Genomic DNA, 25,434 nt, shown 5'->3' with positions numbered 1-25,434 from the left:
GTGTTCGCATGGAGGATGGTTCACTTGCGTTAAATGAGGATGCAAAGAGAGAAGCTTGGAGACGCCACTATGAAAGGTTGCTGAATGAGGAAAATGAATGGGATAAAGAGAGTCTGCCGAATGTTGACCCAACAGAGGGACCAGCTATCCGAGTTGATAGTTCCGTGGTAGGTAAGGCAATTAGAAGCATGAAGACAGGGAAAGCCCCAGGCCCATCAGGAATTACTGCAGAGATGCTCAAAATATCTGGTAGTGTCGGCTATAGCATAGTCACCCGTATAGTTAACCAGGTGATACACGAAGGAGTCATACCCAATGACTGGTGTAGCAGCATAATAGTCAACTGCTACAAAGGTAAAGGCGATGCCCTAGATACATATAACTACAGGGGCATCAAGCTGTTGGATCAGGTAATGAAGGTTACGGAGAGGGTTATAGCCCAGTTAATTAGAGAGAGAGTTAGCTTAGATGATATGCAGTTTGGGTTCATGCCAGGGAAAAGTACTACAGATGCTATATTCCTGGTAAGACAGCTGCAGGAGAAATACCTAGCCAAAGGTAAGCCCTTGTACTTGGCTTTTGTTGACTTAGAGAAAGCCTTTGACAGGGTCCCCCGATCCCTTATCTGGTGGTCAATGAGGAAACTAGGGATAGATGAATGGTTAGTGAGAGCTGTGCGAGCCATGTACAGAGACGCAGCTAGTAAGGTGAGGGTTGGCAACGAGTACAGTGAAGAATTCCGGGTAGAGGTTGGGGTCCACCAAGGTTCAATCCTCAGCCCCCTCCTATTTATCATAGTCCTCCAGGCAATAACGGAAGAATTTAAGACAGGATGCCCCTGGGAGCTCCTATATGCTGATGACCTTGCTCTAATTGCTGAGTCACTATCAGAACTGGAGGAGAAGTTTCAGGTGTGGAAACAAGGATTAGAATCGAAGGGCCTTAGAATCAACCTAGCCAAAACCAAAGTCCTAATAAGTAGGAAGGTGGACCAACCACAAACGACTTCAGGTAGATGGCCCTGCTCGATCTGTAAAAAAGGTGTAGGTAGAAACTCTATAAGGTGCACCAAGTGTAAGCTATGGACACATAAGAGGTGCAGCAATGTCAAAGGAAGGCTAACTAAGAAAATAGTTTTTGTCTGTGGCAGATGCTCAGGAGAAATAAACACTGGAAATGTGCAGAGTCCAACTTCTACCACGTTCCAGGGAGACAAACTAGAAGTAGTTGATAGCTTCCGCTACCTAGGAGACCAAGTCAGTAGCGGGGTGGGTGTGCTGAAAGTGTAACTGCTAGAGTAAGAATAGCCTGGGCAAAGTTTAGAGAGCTCTTACCCCTGCTGGTGACAAAAGGTCTCTCGCTAAGAGTAAAAGGCAGACTATATGATGCGTGTGTACGTACAGCCATGCTACATGGTAGTGAAACATGGGCCGTGACAGCTGAGGATATGCGTAAGCTTGCAAGAAATGAAGCCAGTATGCTCCGATGGATGTGTATGTCAGTGTTCATAATCGTCAGAGTGTAAGTACTTTGAGAGAAAGTTGAACCTAAGAAGTGTCAGTTGTGGTGTGCAAGAGAGACGGCTGCGCTGGTATGGTCATGTGACGAGAATGGCTGAAGATAGTTGTGTGCAAAAGTGCTACAACCTAGCAGTTGAGGGAACCTGTGGAAGAGGTAGACCCAGGAAAACCTGGGACGAGGTGGTGAAACACGACCTTCGAACTTTAGGTCTCACCAAGGAAATGACTGAAGACCGAGTCCTATGGAAGTGTGCTGTGCATGAGAGGACCCGGCAGGACTAGTCAGGCCATATCCCGTGCCCCTACCTGGGACGTAGTCGATCCACCTGTGCATACCTCCTTCTTGTGACACTTGTGAAGACCTGCTGAGGCAAGTGAAAATCAATCAAAATAGATGAACATCAATGGAATTTGTATCTTGTGGTACCAGTGCCTGTGGCACACAAGAAAACCATCCGAACGTGGCCGTAGCCAGTACCGCATCGACTGGCCTCCGTGCTGTGGGAAGCCTCATCTAGCACCTGTGTCGGTGGCACATAAAAACACCATCCGAAGACCCGGCAAGACTAGTCAGGCCATAACCCATGGCCCCTACCTGGGACGTAGTCAGTCCACCTGTGCATACCTTCCTTCCTTCTTGTGACACTTGTGAAGACCTGTTGAGGCAAGTGAAAATCAAATCAAAACAAATCAAAATAGATGAACATCAATGGAATCTGTATCTTTGTGGTACCAGTGCCGGTGGCACACACACTTTGTGGTACCAGTGCCGGTGGCACACATGAGAACCATCCGAACGTGGCCGTGCCAGTTCCGCATCGACCGGCCTCCGTGCTGTGGCACGTAACAAACACCATCCGATCATGGCCGTTCGCCAGCCTCATCTGGCACCTGTGTCGGTGGCACATAAAAACACCCTCCGAAGACCCGGCAAGACTAGTCAGTCCACCTGTGCATACCTTCCTTCCTTCTTGTGACACTTGTGAAGACCGGTTTGAGGCAAGTGAAAATCAAATCAAATCAAATCAAAATAGACAAAATAGATGAACATCAATGGAATTTGTATCTTGTGGTACCAGTGCCTGTGGCACACAAGAATCCATCAGTGCCGTAGTCAGTGCGGTGGGCACATGACAAACACCATCCGATCGTGGCCGTTCGCCAGCCTCATCTAGCACCTTGTGTCGGTGGCACAATAAAAACACCATCCGAAGACCCGGCAAGACTAGTCAGGCCATAACCCATGGCCCCTACCTGGGACGTAGTCAGTCCACCTGTGCATACCTTCCTTCTTGTGACACTTGTGAAGACCTGTTGAGGCAAGTGAAAATCAAATCAAATCAAAACAAATCAAAATAGATGAACATCAATGGAATTTGTATCTTTGTGGTACCAGTGCCCGTGGCACATAAGAAAACCATCCGAACGTGGCCGTAGCCAGTACCGCATCGACTGGCCTCCGTGCTGTGGGCACGTAACAAGCACCATCCGATCGTGGCCGTTTGCCAGCCTCATCTGGCACCTGTGTCGGTGGCACATAAAAACACCATCCGAGCGTGGCCGTCTGCCAGCCTCGTCTGGCACCTGTGTCGGTGGCACATAAAAACACCATCCGAGCGTGGCCGTCTGCCAGCCTCGTCTGGCACCTGTGTCGGTGGCACATAAAAACACCATCCGAGCGTGGCCGTCTGCCAGCCTCGTCTGGCACCTGTGTCGGTGGCACATAAAAACACCATCCGAGCGTGGCCGTTTGTCAGCCTCGTCTGGCACCTGTGTCGGTGGCACATAAAATCACCCACTACACTCTCGGAGTGGTTGGCGTTAGGAAGGGCATCCAGCTGTAGAAACACTGCCAGATCTGACTGGACTGGTGCAGCTTTCGGGCTCCCCAGACCCCAGTTGAACCGTCCAACCCATGCTAGCATGGAGAGCGGACGTTAAATGATGATGATGATGATGATGATGTGTGTGTATATGCATATGTGTGTGTATATATGAATTTGTAATGCATATATTGAATGTTCGATATGTTCTAAGTAGAAAGCCAATGAAGCATGCTCACTGCCTATGGCTACCTTATATCATCCACAGTGTTAATACATCTGGAATTCCTTAGAGTATGCCGAGTATACAACAGATGATGGAGATGGAAAATAGCAGACGCGGGTATTTTTATTGCTCATAACAATTGTTTCGACACATCCTGCATTGGTCCCACATGGGTGGGATACTATACAACTGGTTGTGGTGCATCTCCTCCAGTGATATTATAATTGGTATCTCATTAAATAGACTCTGTTTTTCTCAGTTTTAATACAGAATGTTTAAGCCATTAGGTAGGAATAGTTAGGGATTGATTATATATATATTCTGTTATGTGTCTCAGGCTAAATGTTGTGGTCGTGACAGGGCATCTTTTCAGTAGCCATCCCTCTCTGGTTGGGTTCCTATAAGGGATTTTCATATTGCTGCCGCTGTTTCAGCTTCTTGACATTATGTGGGTTTATGGGGTATCTTGCCCGGCAAAAATTCAAAGTGTTTCTTGAAAACATCTACACCCATTCTATATACATCCATAAGATATTTTTGCTCGATATTAAATACGATGGGCCTGAGATATATATAAATAAATATATATATATATACATATATGTGTGTGTTTGTGTGTGTGTGTGTGTGTGTGTACAGCCACTGTGTAATGTCTAGACAAGGGTACACACAAGCATGCATGCACACATGCATGTATGCATGCACACACTCCAAATGATGAGCTTTCATCATTTTACATCCATTTCTCCCATAAGGCTAAATGGGCTTCAGTGTAGCTCACTATCTGTCTACAAACCTTCATTTGGTACACATAGTAACAGAGAAAACTAGCCAACTTTCGTTATTCTTAATTTTTGACATGATGTTTATAACTGATGGTCTTTCTTACCATCAGCCACTTTACTGTGTGGATTGGGTATTCTAAATGAGGAGGCTAGTTCATGCCATCAATTTAGTTCTTTATTAGTATTTTATTTTATCAGGCTTGAAAGGATGACAGGACTGTGGTGAGATTTGAACTCAGAGCATAATAATAAATAGATTACTCTCTTAGCTGCTAGACTTGATTAAATTCTCAGCCATGTTTGCAGGCATGAATTACATTCAGAATTACAAAACTGAAATAGCAGAATCAAAAATAGATGACTATTTTATAACCTGATAGAATTTTAATCATGCAAGTAAATATGTGCATCACACACATCATACACACACAAGTGTGTGTGTATATCATCATCATCATCATCATCATCGTTTAACGTCCGCTTTCCGCGCTAGCACGGGTTGGACGGTTCGACTGGGTCTGGGAAGCCAGGGGCCGCTCCAGGCTCCAGTCTGAATCTGGCAGAGTTTCTACGGCTGGATGCCCTTCCTAACGCCAACTACTCCGTGAGTGGATTGGGTGCTTTTTACGTGCCACCTGCACAGGGGCCGGAGGGTCCGGCATCGGTCACGATCGGTTTGAGCTTTTAACGTGTCAGCGACACGGGGGCAACGAGGTCCGGGGTACTTTGGGGATCGGGGTACTTTGGGGATCCAGGGTACTTTGGGGATCCGGGGTACTTAGAATGGGTAGGGGGTAAGTGGAATTGCTAGAAAGCAGCCCGGGTCTTTGTAGTCACAGCATATCTCCAGAGATCTCGGTCCTTCGCCATTGCCTCAGTGAGGCCCAATGCTCTGAGGTCATGCTTGACTACCTCATCCCATGTCTTCCTGGGTCTACCTCTCCCCCTGATACCTTCAACTGTTTGGGAGTGGCACTTCTTCACACATCTCTCTTCATCCATCCGCAGCACATGACCATACCATCGCAAGCGTCGCTCTTGCACACCACATCTGATGCTTCTTATATCCAGCATTTCTCTCAGGATGCTTACACTCTGTCTTGCGTGCACACTGACACTACACATCCAGCGGATCATGCTAGCTTCATTTCTTTCAAGTCTACGCATGTCTTCTGCAGTCACAGCCCATGTTTCATTACCGTGGAGCATGGCAGTTCGCACACATGCATCATACAATCTACCTTTCGCTCTGAGGGAGAGACCTTTTGTTGCCAGTAGGGGTAGGAGCTTTCTGAACTTTGCCCAGGCTATTCGTATTCTAGTGGTGATACTCTCTGTGCATCCACCTCCGCTACTAACTTGGTCACCCAGGTAGCGGAAACTATCAACTACTTCTAGTTTCTCTCCCTGGAGTGTGATGGAATCTGTTTTCTGAGTGTCTGTTGTGTCTATTGTCCCTGTGCATCTTCCGCACATGAAAGCTATCTTATCTGTTAATTTCCCTTTAATGTTGCTGCACCTCTTATGTGTCCATAACTTACATTGGGTGCATCTTATGGAGTTTCTACCTGTACCTTTCCTACAGGTTGAGCAGGGCCACCTACCCGAGGGGGTGTGTGCTGAGTACCTCTTGCTGCTTACTAATACTTTGGTCTTTGCTACATTTATTCTAAGGCCCTTTGATTCCAACCCTTGCTTCCACACCCGAAATTTCTCTTCTAGTTCCGGTAGTGATTCTGCTATGAGAGCTAGGTCATCGGCATAGAGGAGCTCCCAGGGGCATCCCGTTTTAAATTCCTCTGTTATTGCCTGAAGGACTATGATGAATAAAAGGGGACTGAGGGCTGAGCCCTGGTGCACACCTACTTCTACCCGGAATTCTTCACTATATTCGTTGCCAATCCTAACCTTGCTGACAGCCTCTCTGTATAGAGCTTGTACAGCCCTTATTAGCCATTCTTCAATCTCCAGTTTCCGCATCGACCACCAGATAAGGGAACGGGAACCCTGTCAAAGGCTTTCTCCAAGTCTACAAAAGCTATGTAGAGGGGTTTATCTTTAGCTAGGTACTTCTCCTGCAGTTGTCGGACCAGGAATATAGCATCAGTGGTGCTTCTACCTGGTACAAATATATATATATATTATGCGTACTCACATATATGATGATATTTTGAGAGAAAAATAAAAAGCATGAAAATTTCCACAAAATAACAGCTTTTTGAAGAAGTTGGTGAGTTATTGGAAAAATCATAGATTAGTCTATTTAAAAACTGTCAAAATGCATTGATTGACAGCTAGCTTTGAGATCAATATTACATAGATATTTTTACAGTTTTCTGGTACTTAAAAAAGCTCTCCAAATAGTGTTTGCCTCTTAGTTAACTTTCAGTTAACAGTTTCTGATACTTGTTTTTAATATTTCAAGTTATGATTTTCTAGATAATTGTAACTACTTTTTCCAAAAGAAGTTATCTGGATACATTTTGATGGATTTTCTCCTCATCTTGTTTGTTGTTAACACAACATTTCAGCTGATATAATCTCCAGCCTTCATCAGGTGTCTTGGGGAAATTTCGAACCTGGATTCACATTCCTACAGTATTTTTCGATGTTGTTGTTATTATTATTATTATTATTCAGGTCACTGCCTGGAATCGAACTCAGAATCTTGGGGTTAGTAGCCCTTGCTCTTAACCACTATGCCATATGCCTGTGGGCAATTGTGGAATGAATTTTAGGGCTTATAAATCTAGTATTCTCCTATCCTTCCTTAATACCAGTTCCCATATGGTATTCATATCTACACTCGGTCTGCTTAGCAGGTTGTTGTGTCCTAGCATATATGCTGCTTCTTTTAGGTTTCATATTTTCCAGTGGTGTTCTCTGTCTATTATTTTAACTTCATCCCACAGGATGGTTCCCATTTTTCCATACATGATCAGCTATACCCGATTTATCAATATCTCCTCATGTCACAGCTTTGCGATGTTCCTCTACCCTTATTTTGAGGGGGCGGCATGTTTCGCCTTTGTATAACCTACCACAGCTGCATGGGATGAAGTACATGCAGTTCTTGGTCATATTCTCTTCTATTGGTGGCTTTACTCGAAGGAGATATAATAATAACATCAAAAAATACCTTAGGAATGAGAACCCAGGTTCAAAATTTCTCCAAGACACCTGACGAAGGCTGGAAGGTATATCAGCTGAAACATTGTGTTAACAACAAACAAGATGAGGACAAAATCCATCAAAATGTAAATAATGTACATAATTGCTCATCTCTTAAATATAGAACTGTATTGTTATCTGGATGTTTCATTTATTCATTTTTTTTAAAATAATGACCAGATGTAATTTGACAAGGTGGTATCTGTTTTATTTTTATATTACTAGGTTTGTGGAATGAGTAGGTTACTTATCATATCAGTCTTTAAAGGTACTGGTTGTTAGTCCCATGTAAAACCTATTGATATCATTGGTAAGGATGGTTTGAAGTTAATTTGCAAAAGTTTATAACTATGTATGTCTATATAGGTACTCTAAATTCATTTCCATAATTCCCATTAAAATTTGTAAGAAAAAATATAAAACGATGATGAAACACTCAAATTCCATACCCTTCTTTTTTCTTTGTTTTCATTCATTTTTCTGCATTTCCTCACTTTTTTTTTAATATTCATATTACCACAACTACTATAGCCTCAGATACTAAACCATTTCTAACTTGCTTAAAATTTTTTATAATTTCTTTCATGCATAACACACATACACATTTACAAACCTAGACTCTCCAACAATTGAGGCATACTTATAGACTCCCACCTGTATATCAAATTTCTCCCCACTCCCATTACCAAACTGTCAAACCAACCAACTGAATAAAGCAAATAACACCAATGTTTGATAATCAAGTTTATCTTTCTCCTCCTCCTCTTTCACAATGTGCCATTGCTACTATTTAAGTATCCTAACAATTAACCTACTCTACCCATACTGAACACTGTAAAAGAAAAATACATTTCCTTCTCAGTCCAGAGAGCCAGCAAAGCAAATCATATAATAACTGTCACCATTTGTGATATGAATTTATATATAGAAGTGTGAAAAAAAACTGATATTTATTAAATGATAAGATATTGAAAATATTAAAAAATGTCAAAATAGTGTTTACAATATGGGTTAGGTGAGAGATGTAAGCATTTAGATAGACATATGGAAAGATAAATAAATGAATGGATGGATAGACAGATAGATTAGGAATTAAATTAACTAACAACTTTTTAGTCTTGTTGCCAGATAATTTTTTTTAGAATTATACTGTGAGAACTTTCAAATTTAAAATCTATCATCAGAGTTGGTGTTTGCATGCGTGAGGTTAACTTTGCCTTTCATCCTTTCAGGGTTGATAAATTAAGTACTAGTTGAACACCGTGGGGGGGGGGGTAATGTAATTGATTCATCCCCTCCCACAAAATTGCTGCCCTTGTGGCAAAATTTGAAACTGTTATTACCTTGATAACAAAGTAGCCAGACACAACTAATGTTAAAAAAAGTAAAAAAACAGTATATGTATTTCCTTAACTATTTTGATACAAACTTGCCTGAGGCTGCCCTTGGATTTGTGGTACAATCTTCCTGTCTTAGTAATGTAATTTAAAACTTTCCATCAAAATTTCCTATTAATTTGTTCTAGATACTAGCTTAATATTGAAGAGGATATTTTCATATATTCTTTATTATTTTCAAAATTAATTGAATCAAAGTTTGTTTATTTCAACAGAAATATGGTAGCAAAAGGGTATACATCTCCTGCTAGCAGTTCATGCTGAGTTTAAGTTGTTTTTTTCAATGAAATGTTCTTCAGTTATTTGAAGATTTACTGCATCTTTCTTTTCCAATGAGATTACTGTTGATAGTGAAGTAACAGACATTGCTTTTTTGTTACAGTTGATTAACAAGATAGAAATATCAGCATGTAAACTAAAGCTGCCACCATGTTATAAATTAGATATGACATGCTGTGAGCTAGAAATGTCACCTTTGAGATATTACCATGTTGTGAACTAGAAATCTTACCATGTTGTAAATTGCATGTAATTTACACAAGATAAGTTGCAGTTTAGCCCTAGTTCCCTTCCAACCTGGTAGACCTATGACCAAAAGAAGATAGGATAGTTATGCTCAAGTCATAACCAATCTATCTTTTATTTAGACATAATGTATTTACAATCATCTTCGTTACCATCATTGTCATTTTAATGCCCACTGTTTCATGCTCACATGGTTCAGATGGAATTTGTTGCAGTGAATTTTGTACAGCTAGATGTCCTTCATGTCACCAATCGTCACCTGTTTCCAAGTAAGGTTATGTTTCCCCATGACCAGACATGTTTGCACAGAAGATTAGAAATGGAAAACACTGCTTGCATGATGGTGACACTCATTTAAAGCCATCATGCAATGCCAAGGCAAGGAAACACGTGGTCAATACCAGTATCACCTGACTGGCCTTCGTGCTGGTGGCATGTAGAAACTTTGGCAGATCAGATTGGAGCCTGGTACAGCCTTCTGGCTTGCCATTCCTCAGTCAAACTGTCCAACCCATGCCAGCATGGAAAGCAGACATTAAACAACAATGATGATGATGGTATATATATATATACACACAAGTGAGTGGACAAATGAAAGAAGGGCACTCAACCAATTTATTGGGAGTTACATGTATAGGTCAAAGTAGTTTGATTCAAAGTGGTTGGTACTCTTGAGTTTCAAATGTGATGCCAGTCATCAGCCATTTTGAATTTGGATGGTAGAAGTTGATTGTTATTATTGTAAGGTAGGCTGGAAGGTCATGCTGTGTTGTAGTTTGATGTTGGTATATGGGTAACGGTTAGTTGGAAAATACTGCATGATGAACAGGAAATTGACCACATGGAGGACAGGAAATAAACGAGAAGTTGGGGAGAAAGTAGGAAGGGGTGGCATGTGCAAGTATATAGTTTTATATGTGGGTGTGCAGCCATGCTCATGTAGTTTTGCATGCATGTGTATATTGATGTGAGTGTGCACATCTGTACATGGGTGCATGCACACGTGCTTGGCTGAACATGCAGATGTGTGCATGTACATACACATGCATAAGCACATACATATCCATTCATATGTGCATATGTATATTCGCATTCATGCATGCAAATATACCAATGTGCATTTGCTTGCATGCATGTGCAAAACAGGCATTGGGAATTGGTAGGTGTTGGGGGTTGGTAAATGGTGGTCCTGCTCATGGTGTTGGTTGTTAGTGGTGACCTTGGTGCAGGCAGTGTAAAGTAGCAGCTGGTGCTAAGGTGGTATATCTGGGTTGTTGGCAGTCAGAGGCCTGAAATTTGGCATACGGGCATAACTCTAGTGACAGCAATATGATAAATCGTATTTCTTGTTGATGTATACTGCAAGTTGGAGGATATGCAGTTTTGATCCATATTTATATATATATCTCATCATCATCATCGTCATCGTCAGCCTTCCATGGGTTGAACAGTTTGACTGGGAGCTGTCCAAACTCCAACCGTCTGTTGTGGCATGGTTTCTATGGCTGGATACCCTTCCTAATGCCAACCACTTAACAGAGTGTGCAGGGTACTTTTTACCTGCCACCAGCATGGAAATATTAATATAGTGTACAATGTCTTCTTCCTTTTTTTTTTTCAAAATGGAAGGATGTGATTTGAAAACAGATTTGGTTTGCTATTTCTAGCAGATTAAGTGACCCTGTAAAAGCGTCTCTGTCGGTTTGACAGAAGATAAGTTTTGGAGAAAGTGTCACTACATTTGATACATTAAGTTTAATGCCTGTTTTTGCATCTAAATTATATTAGGATTGAACTTGACTTTCTTTCCTTTGTTGATAAAATAAGTTTCAGTAATACATGTGTTGATTTAATGAATGATAGTTCATTATTCAGAAAGCCTTGCATCTAGGTTAAAAATAAATTAATTAAAAAAAAAAAAAGATTATGGAGAATTATCTAGAATGTTTCTCCTTGATTTGAAATGAGTTCAATTCCAGTGAGGGATTGGTAAAATAAATACCTGCAATATACTGATAGGAGTTATCTGGTTCATATGATAGCCTCTACACCAGATTAGAAAATGAAAAATGAGAGGCACCAAAATCTGCAGGAAGAACTTAACTGATTAAAAGGCACTTACTGCAATTAAGAGAAAAGTTATGGAAATATTTATGAAAGCAGATTGTAAACAAATATATTTATTAATGTTAAGTATATCTAGCTGATTGTGAATTAAAACGTTCTTGATATACCTCTATCATTTTGGATTCAGTAAACTATCATAACTCTTGTTTTTATAGAGATATGATTACATCTACTACTAGAGGCAAGAGTGTAGTGCTTCAGTGAATGATACCCACTTATTGTAAATATAGAAAAATGTTTAGATTATATGTTAGCAGTATTAGAATCATTCAATTTCTTTGAATGAAATGCATTCATCATCATCATCATTGTCATTGTTTTAACATCCACTTTTCCATGTTGCATGGGTCAGATAAAATTGCTAGATTTTCTATGGCCAGATGTCCTTCCTGTTACTTTTTTATGAACAAGATATTTCCTGATGGCCAGACATGTTTTTGTGAAAGATCTTAAGTGAAGAACATCACTTCTATCATGGTGAAGCATGTTTTACAACTACACTATGTCAAGATTAGGACACACACACACACACATATATAATTGGCTTCTTTCAGTTTTTGCTTACCAAATCTACTCACTACCAAATTTAGATGGCCTCAGGCTTATTTTAGAGGACACTTTACCAAGGTGCCATGTAGTGAGCTTCAAGATATTCTTTACTGATCAAAAAATGTTAAGTTGATGATTGCATTATATTGCTACTGTAATAATCTTTAACTATTAATCTCAATTTTGGGGCATGCATTTGCAAACTATTTATCCACACTATGTCCTCTATCAAAATGTATGGCTTTATGCCAGTGTTAGAAATCAATACTTACATCAACGCTATGATATTAAGTGCAGATCAACATACAAATACTGCAGGCATCCTCTGCATTACAGTTCCCTGATATTAGAGCATTTTGTGCTGATGGAAATTGTAAAATATGACTGCTAATTTCTGGATACAGTCTGTTATTTCCCTCTTGTAGGAATATGCATAAATTTTAAGAATTTAAAAACTCTACTTTCTTCTTGGTTTAAAGGCCACTTCTCAGTGTTTTAGCTTAGATCAAAGTAGTTAAACATTTGAATACCTATGATCAGCTATATATATATACGTGTTTGTGATGCAAGTGCTTGTGTGAACATCACTATAAGCATTATGGAGTGTGAGGTGGAATATTTCATTGAGGATATTTATATGTACATTTGTGTAAATATATCATTGGGTCACAACGAGTATCTATGTATCTTCCTCCCTATCTGAATCCACCTTCACCACCACCACTATCGTCATACCAACAGAACAACTGTCAACACTAGAACCAATGCTGTCTCTATCATTACTAACCCACCATTCCTTCATTGTAACAATGTTACAATGATGTGAACAAGATAAGCAATTCCAACTAAATTAAAAGACAATTACATGAGGTAATGTACCCAAGTGTATAGGTGCAGGAGTGGCTGTGTGGTAAGTAGCTTGTTTACCAACCACATGGTTCAGGGTTCAGTCCCACTGCGTAGCACCTTGGGCAAGTGTCTTCTACTATAGCCTCGGGCCGACCAAAGCCTTGTGAGTGGATTTGGCAGACGGAAACTGAAAGAAGCCCGTTGTATATATGTATATGCGTTTGTGTGTCTGTGTTTGTCCCCCTAGCATTTCTTGACAACCGATGCTGGTGTGTTTATGTCCCCGTTACTTAGCGGTTCGGTAAAAGAGACCGATAGAATAAGTACTGGGCTTACAAAAGAATAAGTCCCGGGGCTGAGTTGCTCGATTAAAGGCGGTGCTCCAGCATAGCCACAGTCAAACGACTGAAACAAGTAAAAGAGTAAAGAGTAGAGTAAGTGTATTTCAGAAATACCTTTGATTTTTGGTCAATAAGGATTGACTTGTGATAATACAATTAACAATATGATCACTGCCAATATCAAAAATATCAACCACCATCATCTTCACCACTTTCACCAACAATATTCAAAATTAATACAATGAACACCACCAATTCATCAACTTTTGAATAATCTACAGACAACAACAATAGTATCAGCATGGTAGTAATATCTGTAGCTACATATATTGTATGTCAACACAACAGAGTGAGTAGAATGTGGAGTTTTTGTGGTTTAAGTCAGAAGTGCAAGGAGTGAAGTGTTCATGAACCTGGCAACCCTTCAACTACCTGTAATTATACAGTAATTGCTCCCACCTCATGCCCTTACCTTTTCATTTCATTTCCAGTATTACATCCATAAGATTAAAACAATATTTTTCTCTTAGGAAAAATGCCATTTTGTTTACTACGTATGTATTGTGGATTATTGTTGATTGTTGCTGCAATTTAAAAAGACTGGAAAACAGAAGGCAGTTGTGTAAAAAGGAACAATGAAAGGATTACACTCTATACTAAACTTGATTTGGGAGAGAAAAAATCACCAACATTGCCAAAATACTAAAGCTTGCAACAATATGTAACAATAGAGAAAACAATTAAATGCTCAAGAAATTAATTTGTTAACAATTCAGACCTTATTTTTTCATAGATCTAAGGTGATTGTACTGCTAAGCATGGTGGTGATTAAAAAAAAAGCCAAAAATTTATATATCAATTTGCAGAAAGAAGAAGAAACTTCTAATGAAAAACTTATCCTGGAAAGGCAAGTTTGAAACTTTTAAGAAGCTCTTGAATTTGCACAACACAAATATAAATGGTGACACTGCCAGTGCTGATACAGAGGCTGCTACTAATTATCCTGAGCAGTTGCAAAATATGATTGCTAATGGCAGCTACACACCAGAGCAAGTATGCAATGTTTGTGAAATTGCATTTTCTTGAAACACCAAGATTTAATTAACGCATCCACAGTCATCTGGAGTTTTTTCTTGGAGGAAATGCTACTGGTGATACAAAATTAAAGCCCCTACTCATATATCTGAAAATACATGGGCTTTCAAGAATCATAGGAAGTTTCATTTATTTCTGATTTGCTGCTCAAATAAGAAGGCATGGATGATTGAGAGCCATTTTCAAGAGTAGTCTATAAACATTTTTGGCTTCCTATAGAAAGGTAGAATGTACAATATAATATTTCTAAAAAAATATTCCATTTTTTTTGATAATGCATCAAGCCATCCAGTAAACTTAAATGAGCTTTCTGATAATATGATAGTAAACTACATCTCTGCTATGGCCAAATAGATCAAGATGTGATAACTAACTTCAAGGCGTATTATCTGAGAAAAACTTTCAAAGGGAAGTTAAACTTATAGTTAGGGACTTTTGGATCAAGTTCAACAGAATGGATGCAATAGATAACAAAGAGGAGTCTTGAAATGCTGTGAAACTCTTAACTTTGAATAGTGTTTCTAAAACATATGGTGAGACTGCATTTGTGATTTTATAACAAGAATTCACCAAATATATATTTCACATAAAATATTCCAATTATATCAATATATGACTGAATATTTATTGTTCTTTATTGATTTTAAGTATTTTCATTAAATTTCTTTAAATATTTATCATAAATCAGTAATGATACAAGAGAATGAAGAAATTATTTTCAAGTCAAGTAATTTATATTAATTATACGTCTTCATTTTATTTTAGGAATTTACATAATGGAAGTTGAAAACTTAATAATTGCAGGAAAAAGTCAATGATTTAACAAATTTGCCAATCCTAGTCGCAGACCTTTCCTGGCATAGAAATATAGTCTACTTTTGCTATACTCTTGCTTTTATACAGGGGTTTGAGCATTTGTGATTTCATCCAACAACAAAGTAAATGTCATCTGCAAAATCTAGATCAATCACTGGCACCAAGCTAATCTCTCGAAATGGTCAAGCCTAGATCCTCATGGTTTTCAACTGTTTACCCAAATGTATATTCAAGAACTACTATGAATAAATATGAAGAGTACCATTATACCACTTTTCAAGACTGCAGCCAACTGCTTAAACACTCCAGTGTTCCAGTGATGATAACACATGTCAGAGTGTTGGGGTACATAGCCTCCATGGTTGAAGGGTGTGTGGCAAGATTCCATATGCCTTCAAGATCTTGATTATTTTTCACCAATGAATTGAACTAAATCCTTTTTTGATATGAATAAATGGAGAGAGAGAGAGGTGGGGTTGCTTTTCATTACCTTTTCTATTCTTCTTCAAAGAAAACAATTCTGATTGTATTTCAGCTCAAGAGTATATGGCTGTCTTTATCTTTAACCTCCTGGTTGTAGTAGAGCTTTGCTGAGATATAAGTTAGACTGATACAATGGGAGTTGTAAGTCACATTTAGAAACAGAGATTATATTCAAAAAGAAGTATTGTTGCAGCTTGTCGTTTTTCACCAACACTGTAGTTCTTGAGTACCTCAAATAAAACCCTGTCAAGTCCAGCATTCTTTGTTTGCTTGAGAGAGCTCCTGATTCTCTATAGTGAACATGCTTTTATCGATGTAAATACCAGTAAAGATGGTAGAGATGTCTCTAACCTCATGGAAGATTCTACAGTAGATTATTAAGGTGCATAAATTATATTTGCACCTGGTTTACAGAGAACTTACCAATAATTTTGACTCTCTCAGTCATTCATCTCATTAATAAGATGGTGTCCTTCACTATGCTTTTCTCTTTGTTGGTTTCTTCTAACTTGCTGATCCACTCAGGACAAAGTTGTCTAGACCCAATGGTGCCAGAAGTATTGCATTTTTCACTTTGTAAGGTTTTGTTCCATCTGTATGTCTTTCAAAGTTAATAACTAGGACCATTGCTCCTCACAGGAATTCTGTAGTTATTGGGGGTTTATTCACTCATCTGCTCTTACAACACTAAGAATAATAATTTTAGGTTCTCAGTAGTAGTCTCTTTCTTGAAGGAAACTGGGGAAACTCCAGTTGCTATTATACCACATGATTGCAGAGTTGATAGTCCTGAGCAAAGGGACCTATCTTGAGCAAACTGTATTCATAGACACTTAAACATGAATTAAAAAATTTCATCTTCAGTTTATTCATGATTATTCTTGGTTCTCACTGATATATTTTAATGACCTCACAAGTACAACAGAAACTTATTACACTTTAAAGATATACCATCACTTATATAATTTAGAGACTTTGTCTTTCCTTGTAACTTGCTGGTATTTTAGACAATGTTTTTATTTCATTCTTTGACAGTGAACTATTGAATAAAATATGTAGGATTTAATCCAGCATCAGATTTATGTTTACTGACCAGAAATCATTACCATACTCTCTATTTTCTGCATTACTGAACAATTTTTAATGGTGGCAAATTGGCAGAATTACTAGAGTGCCTGACAAAATATCTAGTAGTATTTGTTTTGAGTTCATGAGTTCAAATGCTCTCAAGGTTTGCTTTACTTTTCATCCTTCCAAGATCAATAAAATAAGGTTCCAGCCCAGGGTAGTGGAATAGTAAGAGCAACTCATGTTCTGGGTGTCCAGTCAGTGAAGTGAATTTGTCGAAAAAGATGATGTCTTCTAAAGAAATGTAATGAGAAACTAAACTACCTTTCTATTCTCCCACGAAAATTCCATGACAAGTATATACTGTTTATGGAGGAAGTCACCAGCTACTGTTCATGGCCAAATGGCCCAGAAAAGAAATGACAGATATTTAAAGTGTGATGGGACTTGGTTATTAAGACTATAATCTTGCATATTATTAATATCATCTTTAGACATGAAATATTTTATTTTGTAATATCTACACTATTTTTTTTTTACATCAGTTTGTTTTCTAGTCATTACCTGATGTCTTATTTCAAGATGTGTATATAGCACCAGACAGGGATTAAGCTGAGAACCTTTGTTTCTAAACTAAAGGTAATAACATTTTTTATCCACAAGGCCACTGATGCATGTCATTAATATCTGACATATTGCTAATTGTCTATCAGGGTTAGATACTAAATGCATCAGAAACATGGAGCTATTTGAAATGGAAAAGAAGTAAACTAGAAATATTTAACTGCATTGATATCTCAAGTATCAAATGTCTAACCATAAACAAACATATGAGATATCTTTATCTTCACATGCAAATGTTCATTATTTTAGGAAAGTGTATTCAGGTTTGTCCACTTTTCAAGGAGAATTCAGATTACAAGTTTTACTGTGCCCCAGACAAACACCAATAAACTTGTAGTATAGAAATTTGTAGAAAATACTGAGTGAGGATTAAATAGTTGGCAGGAGGGAAGGGACACATTTGTTCCTCATATCAAAAGCCTTATTGGAAAATTATGTAAGAGAAGAATAACATGACAACTCCACACAGCATTGCCATAGAGATTTAAACATAAACTCAGATGACTTACTTTGTTTATTGAGAAATATTTTATTCTTGTGCGTTTTTATGTTAGTATACCACTATAGTGACAGGTCACCAACCGACATGTTTGTCAAATATTCTCTTGTGATGTAAAAGAAATATATAATCTGATGGAATTGCAAGATATTTCTCATAATGTTTCTAGAAAATAAATTCAATACCATTCAATATTTACAACAAATGGCATAAAAGGCATAAATAAACAATATAAAAGATTATATATCATATTATTTCTGAAATTATGCTTGTTTAGTTGAAAACTACAGATTTGTTTTAGAATGAGAAGTATTCAAGTTAAAAATGACAACAATAATAGTTAACAGTAATCATTCATGCTTTAGTAATGACATAACTATAATAACACTGTTATTCATTCTTATATGAGACTTTCTAGTTGGAGTTTGAATCCATCTGGTAATACATCAATTTTACCTTTTGGCATCCACAAGGTGTCTTACCTAGTGTCTCTTAAGGGAGATAGATTCATTACTTTTCAGCCAGGAAATCATCTTACCACATATATGAATGATTATATGGTACCAACAAAACATATCTATCAGGTATGTTTTTAGACATGAGAAGATAGGGCAAAGATGCATAGCAAATATGGCTCTCAAAATATGAAATTCTTTGTCAATGGGCAATTAGAATATCTTGGTCCATTTCCAAATTGTAAACAATATTTATTTTGGATTTTAGTTTCAAAATAACATTTTTATGTTTCTGTCTTTCTCTAACTTTAGAAATGCCAACTTTGGTTATTTCCAGTGTCTCTTATGATAATCACTTCAGGTTTGTTTCCTTTTTAATATAATGCTTGAATAAAAAAAATGTACATCAAGGCAGAACTATATACACCACAATCTGTAAATTTGATGTATATAAATAGAAACATTATGGCAGTGGAGTATACTATAATGTACACCACGATAGTGCTATATATATGGCTTTCATATATTCATGGTATATACACCCAGCCATGATAGTCAACATGTAAAATATTGAATACTGTTGCTGAGTGTATATACCATAAATAAATGATGGGAATGGTCTATATACCATAGTGTACATTACAGAAGTGGTGTGGAATATACCAGGTTGAGCAATATGTACCATGAATGCTATTGTTTATGTAGCAGTGTATATATATATATATATACACATATAACAAAGGTGCACATCTTGGCAATGGTGTATATACCATGGTGTGCATCATAACAGTCATGTATATACATATATATATCACACTATACATCATTGCAGTGATACATAGCTATGGTACATGTATTTTGTTACACATTATGCATTATGTTATAGCTAATGTTCCCTGCACCAACTTTGTGCACTATATTGCATATGTACTTTCAGCAACACTGTTTCATTTTAAATCAGTATGACAATATCTTGGTGATGCTGAAACAAATAATGAAAAATAAAATTCAGGAAGTCTTAATAAAATAGTTATATTACCAAAGTGATATCTGTGAAAATATTCATTCATTGAGGAATCACAAGATGCAGTAGTTATGAAAAGTTGCTCTTTCACAAGAGAAGAATATTGTTTTAACAATTAGAATAATCTATTAGGATGGAAGAAATCTTTTGTATGTTATTCACAGAGAATAATGCTTTTCAAAAACAGAGAAAAGGAATAAAATGTTTTTCATAAATTCTCATATCAAGAACATTTATAAAATTTGCTTCAATGAAAACTAAATTTCTCTCTCCTTAACAACTACAAAGTACAACCAATATTTTGTTCCTGTCTGCCATAATTATAGAATCAAGCAGAGGTTGTTAACTTGCTGCTGTTAATCTTTTACCATTGATGCTTGAAGTTGACTTTTTCCTTCAAAGTTTCGGCACTATTGAATGGAAAACATCTATTTCTCTCTCTTTTATATTACATATTATTTCAGGTATATATATATGTGTGTGTCTGAGTGTGTGTTTCTTTCATTACCTACCACTACACTGTTTCATTTCAAAGTAGAGGACATTGGGGAAAGAGAATTAATGTCTGAATTTTGATGCACATAATAAATACTATAGTTGATATAAAAAGGGAAAAACAATTCAAAGAAATCTATACAATATTCATCATATGATGAAAATTATCAACAACCATGAAAAGAACTCTGTAGGAAAGGTTATATTATTACTTTCAATCTGTACATGTTATAGTGTTTTTATTCCCAGACAATGAATATGGTGATGATATGTGTTATTTGTTCATGTTTAGCTTTGGACTTGTTTTGCTTATAACAGCTTTCTTTTAAAGATAAAAAAAAAATCAATTGACATATTTTGAGATAGTCACTAACATTATTGGTTCTTGGATGAGCTGGAGGGAGTGGAAGATATCACAGCTTGAATTGGGAAGCATGTTTGTTTCAGCAATTTTTGACCATCAAGACAATTATCTGCAAGAAAATAAAGAAATGACTTTTAACTAGAGTAAAAGTTTTTTCAATTTATTTAAAAGTGTTATTTTGCAAGCATCTTATTCAAAGTGTGTTAAGCGGAGAGAGATTTTAAAACTATCATAATTGCAAAATCCTTTGTAACTTTCATTAAAAAATGTACTATGAGCTATATCTTTTAAGCTGTATGACTTGATAACATGTACCACACATTTTCTAATTATTTTAGGAGCCTATGTGGTCACAACCATACCCTCTCAGCACCCCTTTACATACAGCCCAATGAAACTTCCAAGATCTGACAGTAGGTAACAGAGAAGGCTGCATCATCACCCAGTTGGTATTAATTGCAGCCTCTTCTCAAAATCTGCTGAATAAACAGGAAGGATATTTTAGTTGGATTGTTCCATACATTATCTATTAATAAAGTAATGCATACATTAAAAAAAAAGAAAAAGCTAACAAACTTAAAAATAGATTTAGAAAAGCCTGCATATCAGGATTCTTTCTGCATGAAACTCATTATATCATAGAAATTGTTTCCATAATTTCCTAGCTCCACTGAGTAATGTTTGTAAGGAAAGGGTGCAGAGCTAATAATAGCTCAAAATTACAGATGTTGTCAGATATATTTAAGTTCATATCAGAAGATTCAAAGAACCTTATTTTGTGAGTCAAAAATAATTTGATTTTATAGCATTGAGTAAACAAACCATCACTGACATCTCAAGTGAACCATTTAGCAGATCAGTAGATGTACATTATCAGAGCTGATACTTCTCTTACTATTTATATTAATACAAAAAAGATGTAATTCCATGAAATTCCTACTGAAATTTTGCTACATTTTGTTTTCTTCTCAGTCCCTAGATCTAAGTTATTCAGTCTTATCAAAGATAGAATTCATTGAAAATAGAGATCTTATTAAAGATTCTGTATATAAAGATACCTCAACACAAGGTTATATTATACCAAGTTTACCTTATAATACAAACTTCCTGTTCAAAAGTGATTTAAATTGAAACCTTCCATCATAATTTCATATTAATTCCAAGGAACAGATAAATAATGACAAAGTTATTTTAGTAAATTCTTTCATTTTAAAAATTAAATGAAATAAAGGCAGTCTATTTCAGCAGAAATATAGTAACAAAATGGTCAAGGTTCTATAAATCATAGATACCATCCATATCACATATATTTTATCTGCTTGAATAAAATGCTTAAGTTTTATAGGAAATTTTAAATTGGAATTTTAAAAAATTCCTTTCATATGCAAATATATTTGAAAGCCCAAGTTACCATTGAAGTCATTTGTCTCTCATGGCATTCATACGACATTGCACTGCTTTCAAGATCTGAGATTCCACCCCAGACCTTTGCGTATTAATTTCAGCGCTGCCAACTTGGCTATCTTCATACCTGAAAAGAAACAAAAAGAATTCAGAAAACTTTTGGAATGAGAAACTGTTACATATGTAACAGTTTACAGAAATTAAATCTATATGATTTAATTTAGTGTCAAATTGGTTCACATAATTGTTTAGGGGGTGTTCATGGATTTCACTTTAGTTGACTCTTTGCCTGCAAAGAACTGATTTTTCCTCTAAGTATGAAAATTAATTATTAAATAAGATTCTTAACTTCTTCAAATTATCTTCACTTCTCATTACTGCCAGATTTTTTTTCTGCAACAGGGAAATTTCAATTAATTGAGATTGCTTTGCATATGACATTCAGTACATCACTCCTTAACTTATTTATATTATACAAACTTGCTTTTCTCTTCAACTTTCCATTTAACACAGTGTTTTGTAGAGCATTAGTTCTAGAAAAACTAAAGTTTCCTAATACATGAATGAAAAAAATTACTAATTACACCAAGATAAAAATCAGTAGACATGATATTTTATGAGTTCAAAAAGAAACTCAGAAATTAAAAAGTATTTTAAAGCAGAATTCAGAAAAATATTATTTAAATAGTTCCACCTAAAAAATATTAGAACATTCCATACTTACACAAAGAAAAATCTAGTACACACATATTCACTTTTTGTACACACCCAGACATTGCCATGTTTTTCCAACTCAGGAGCTTTGACAACTAAAATGAAATTTTTAAAAATGGAATTAGGACATGGATCCTAATAATAATAATGATAATAATAATAATAATAATAATAATAATGATAGGGAACATGATAGGTCTAAGTAAGAAATCAAGGACACTGGTTTCAACAATTCAAGAGCAATTGTTAAAGAATTTAGTGAACTTGTAGATATGAGATTTAAAATCTTCCATAGATAATGGTTTCAAATTACCTGAACCCAAGTGTTCAACTAGTACTTAATCTATCGACCCTAAAAGGATGAAAGGCAAAATTGACCTCGGCAGAATTTGAACTTAGAATATAAAGACAGACAAAATGCTGCTAAGCATTTTGTCCAACATGCTAAAGATTCTGTCAATTCACTACCTTTAAATTTTTTATAGATAATGCCATTTTCCAAATATTTCAGAACATATTTATGTTGAAATTCATTCTTTAAAACACTGACATAATGGCAATTTGAATAACCTGCCTTTCATCCAAGTAAAATTTAGCCCTGAAACTGCCAAATTTTTTATTGAATCATGTATTTCCACAAGTGAAATATTATATTAATTCATATATAATGTAAGAAATATAAGTTTTGTCAATATTTTCCTGAGCTTCATAGCATCAAATACAAAATTATTAGATGTTTAATGTCTCTGATGAAATATCATGAAATCTTTCTTTAAAAAAAAATATGTGACAAATTTATTATTATTTCTATGGATTAATTAGACAAATATCGTAAGTTGTAGAATTGAAACCATCTCGATAGCATCAACATTAGAATTATTTATAAGGACAAACGCATGAATTTCATTGCCTTTAATTAACAGTTGGATCACTTTGTTGTACTGTATTGTAAAAAATATCATAGGAACCTAATCCTGGGTTGATGCGTTACGAAGATACAAGGCAAGAATAAATTTATTTAGAAGGATCTTTCCTTAAACAATGGTATTATCATAAGTATTTCGTTGTTTCTTTTTAACTTCATTGTATCAGTTTTTCTACGTTGGTATACTTTTCTACATGTAGATTGTAGGTTTATTGCTGGGGAACGTCTATTTTTACACTCTGATTATATTATAGTTTAAATTTGCCTCGCCAATTAGAGTCGTATGTGCAAAATTACGAAATCAAAATATACAAGGAAAATAACTCTAAGATAAGGAAAAATCAAGGGAGGCGACTCTGGCACGGCTTAAAATTTTCCCAATTTCTTTGAAATTCATGTAGTGTAAGAGATCACAGATTGTGACGAAAGAACTCTAATAAATAAACAATAACTAATGATAATAACAAAGCTAAAATGAAGATTAAATAAATAGTGCGTGTGTTTAGAGAAAAAATGATCGTCCCAAAATATAACACTATTAAGATTTCCATAATTATTTCTATAATTTCATGAATTAAATCTTCATATTCATTTTCAAACATTGCAAGAAAAATTATTAGTATTGTAAATCTGAATGATGAAAAAATAAAAGAGTTCCTTTCGAAATGCCATTATATTTTTAGAACTATGGATCTTGAGTAGATATACTATAAATGATAGTATATATCGGGTTAAGAAACCTACTGGATAAGAAAAAGTCAACAATAAATACTTTTTTGTTTTTTTACCAGTTTCTTACTGTTCACTTTTATAACATACGTTTTTTTTTTCTTTTTGCATTACATTTTGTCCCTCAACATTTAGAGTTCTGCCAAAATAAAATTTGTCTTTGATCCTCTAAGATTGAAAAAATAAATCCAAACTACATAGTGGTATATATTTAATCAATTTCCCCGCTACACCTTATAAATTTTTAGTATGAAATCATTATGTGAATTCACTTTTCTAGTCAGAGTGTTTTATATTTACGGATGAAACAATATGAGTAATGTTATCGTTGGGCATTCACTTAAAATAAATAGTAATAAAGTAATTATTTTTTCTCAGGTACCTACCTTCACATAGGGCTATACAATTTATGTTATCACTCTGTAAGAATCTATTTTTATGCTGTAAGAGAAAGAAATGTAACTCAGATAGATAGTAAAAAAAAAACAAAAAAAACGTTATTGATTTGAATTTAGAATGATTAAGAAAAAGATGTCCGAATGTATGATGGGATGCTGAAAAGTTCCTGGCTTTAAGGGTATTGCATAAAAGCCTGGTTGGAGGTCCAATTCCTGAGTTCTTTTACAGGGCTTAGAAAAACTGAAGAACTGCTGCAATAAGTTTGTAAATATGAGGGGAGAATGTGTTGAATAAAATCACAATTAACCGATCCTCCTGTATTTTCTTTTACCCTAAGCCAGGATATTTTCAGCACCCCCTTATAAGAACAGGCACTTTATAATAACAATGAGCTTATTATATAAAGTTCTCAGCTGCATTACAACTTAGAACTTGTGACCTTTTGTATGTAAAGTAGACACAATAACCACTACACAACAGAACTATCATACATTACACTAACAGGCAATATTTTACCAGTTGTACTGTACAGTAAGTAGATTTGCAGTTGTTATGCAACCAAAAGCACTGACCAGTGATGTCTCAGTTGCTATCCTACAAACGTCAGTGTGCACTGACCCCCAGTTAAAGACATAACACTTGCAAGTTCAATATACCTTAGTAGTTCTCGTATTATTTTCTACCTCCTTACAGAGATTGCTCAAAGGCTGTTAATAGTGATGGTATTCCTGGATGGGTGTTGGGTTTATCGTTACCATTTTGAAAATTACTGTGCAATTATCTTCTATAATTTTGTGTTACCAATTTTCCTTCTGGGTGATGATATAGTGTAGAAGAGGGGCTGGGATGAAGAGTAGTGGCAAGGAAATTTTGGAATGAAAATATTTTAGAATCACTGTTGCAAATTGCTCTTATGTAGCAGGAAACCTCTATAACTGAATAGTGCCTCATTCATTAGGACTCCGTTTTAGTATATGTGTATAATTATCTGTTCCACAGTAGCGAGGCAATATGTCTATTATACTGT

The 25,434-nt window shown here is 36.1% G+C and overlaps 1 protein-coding gene across 4 annotated transcripts in view; it reads right to left on the bottom strand.

Annotated features, from left to right (window-relative positions):
* Window positions 1-17,274: 17,274 nt before the first annotated feature.
* LOC115209382 (protein mono-ADP-ribosyltransferase PARP6) overlaps window positions 17,275-25,434 on the bottom strand; it is a 181,893-nt gene continuing 173,733 nt past the window's right edge. For all 4 annotated transcript variants that reach the window (XM_029777765.2, XM_029777764.2, XM_029777767.2 and 1 more), the window contains 4 exons: window positions 24,395-24,449; window positions 22,365-22,449; window positions 21,648-21,767; window positions 17,275-20,345 (listed from right to left, as the gene is read on the bottom strand). In XM_029777765.2, coding sequence (XP_029633625.1) covers window positions 21,656-21,767; window positions 22,365-22,449; window positions 24,395-24,449 — 252 coding nt within the window. In that variant the 3' untranslated portion in view covers window positions 17,275-20,345; window positions 21,648-21,655. The remainder of the gene's footprint in view (window positions 20,346-21,647; window positions 21,768-22,364; window positions 22,450-24,394; window positions 24,450-25,434) is intronic.

This window comes from Octopus sinensis, linkage group LG3, assembly GCF_006345805.1.
Source record: "Octopus sinensis linkage group LG3, ASM634580v1, whole genome shotgun sequence".
NCBI classification, from domain to species: domain Eukaryota; kingdom Metazoa; phylum Mollusca; class Cephalopoda; order Octopoda; family Octopodidae; genus Octopus; species Octopus sinensis.
This window is presented reverse-complemented; position numbering and strand designations above follow the sequence as displayed.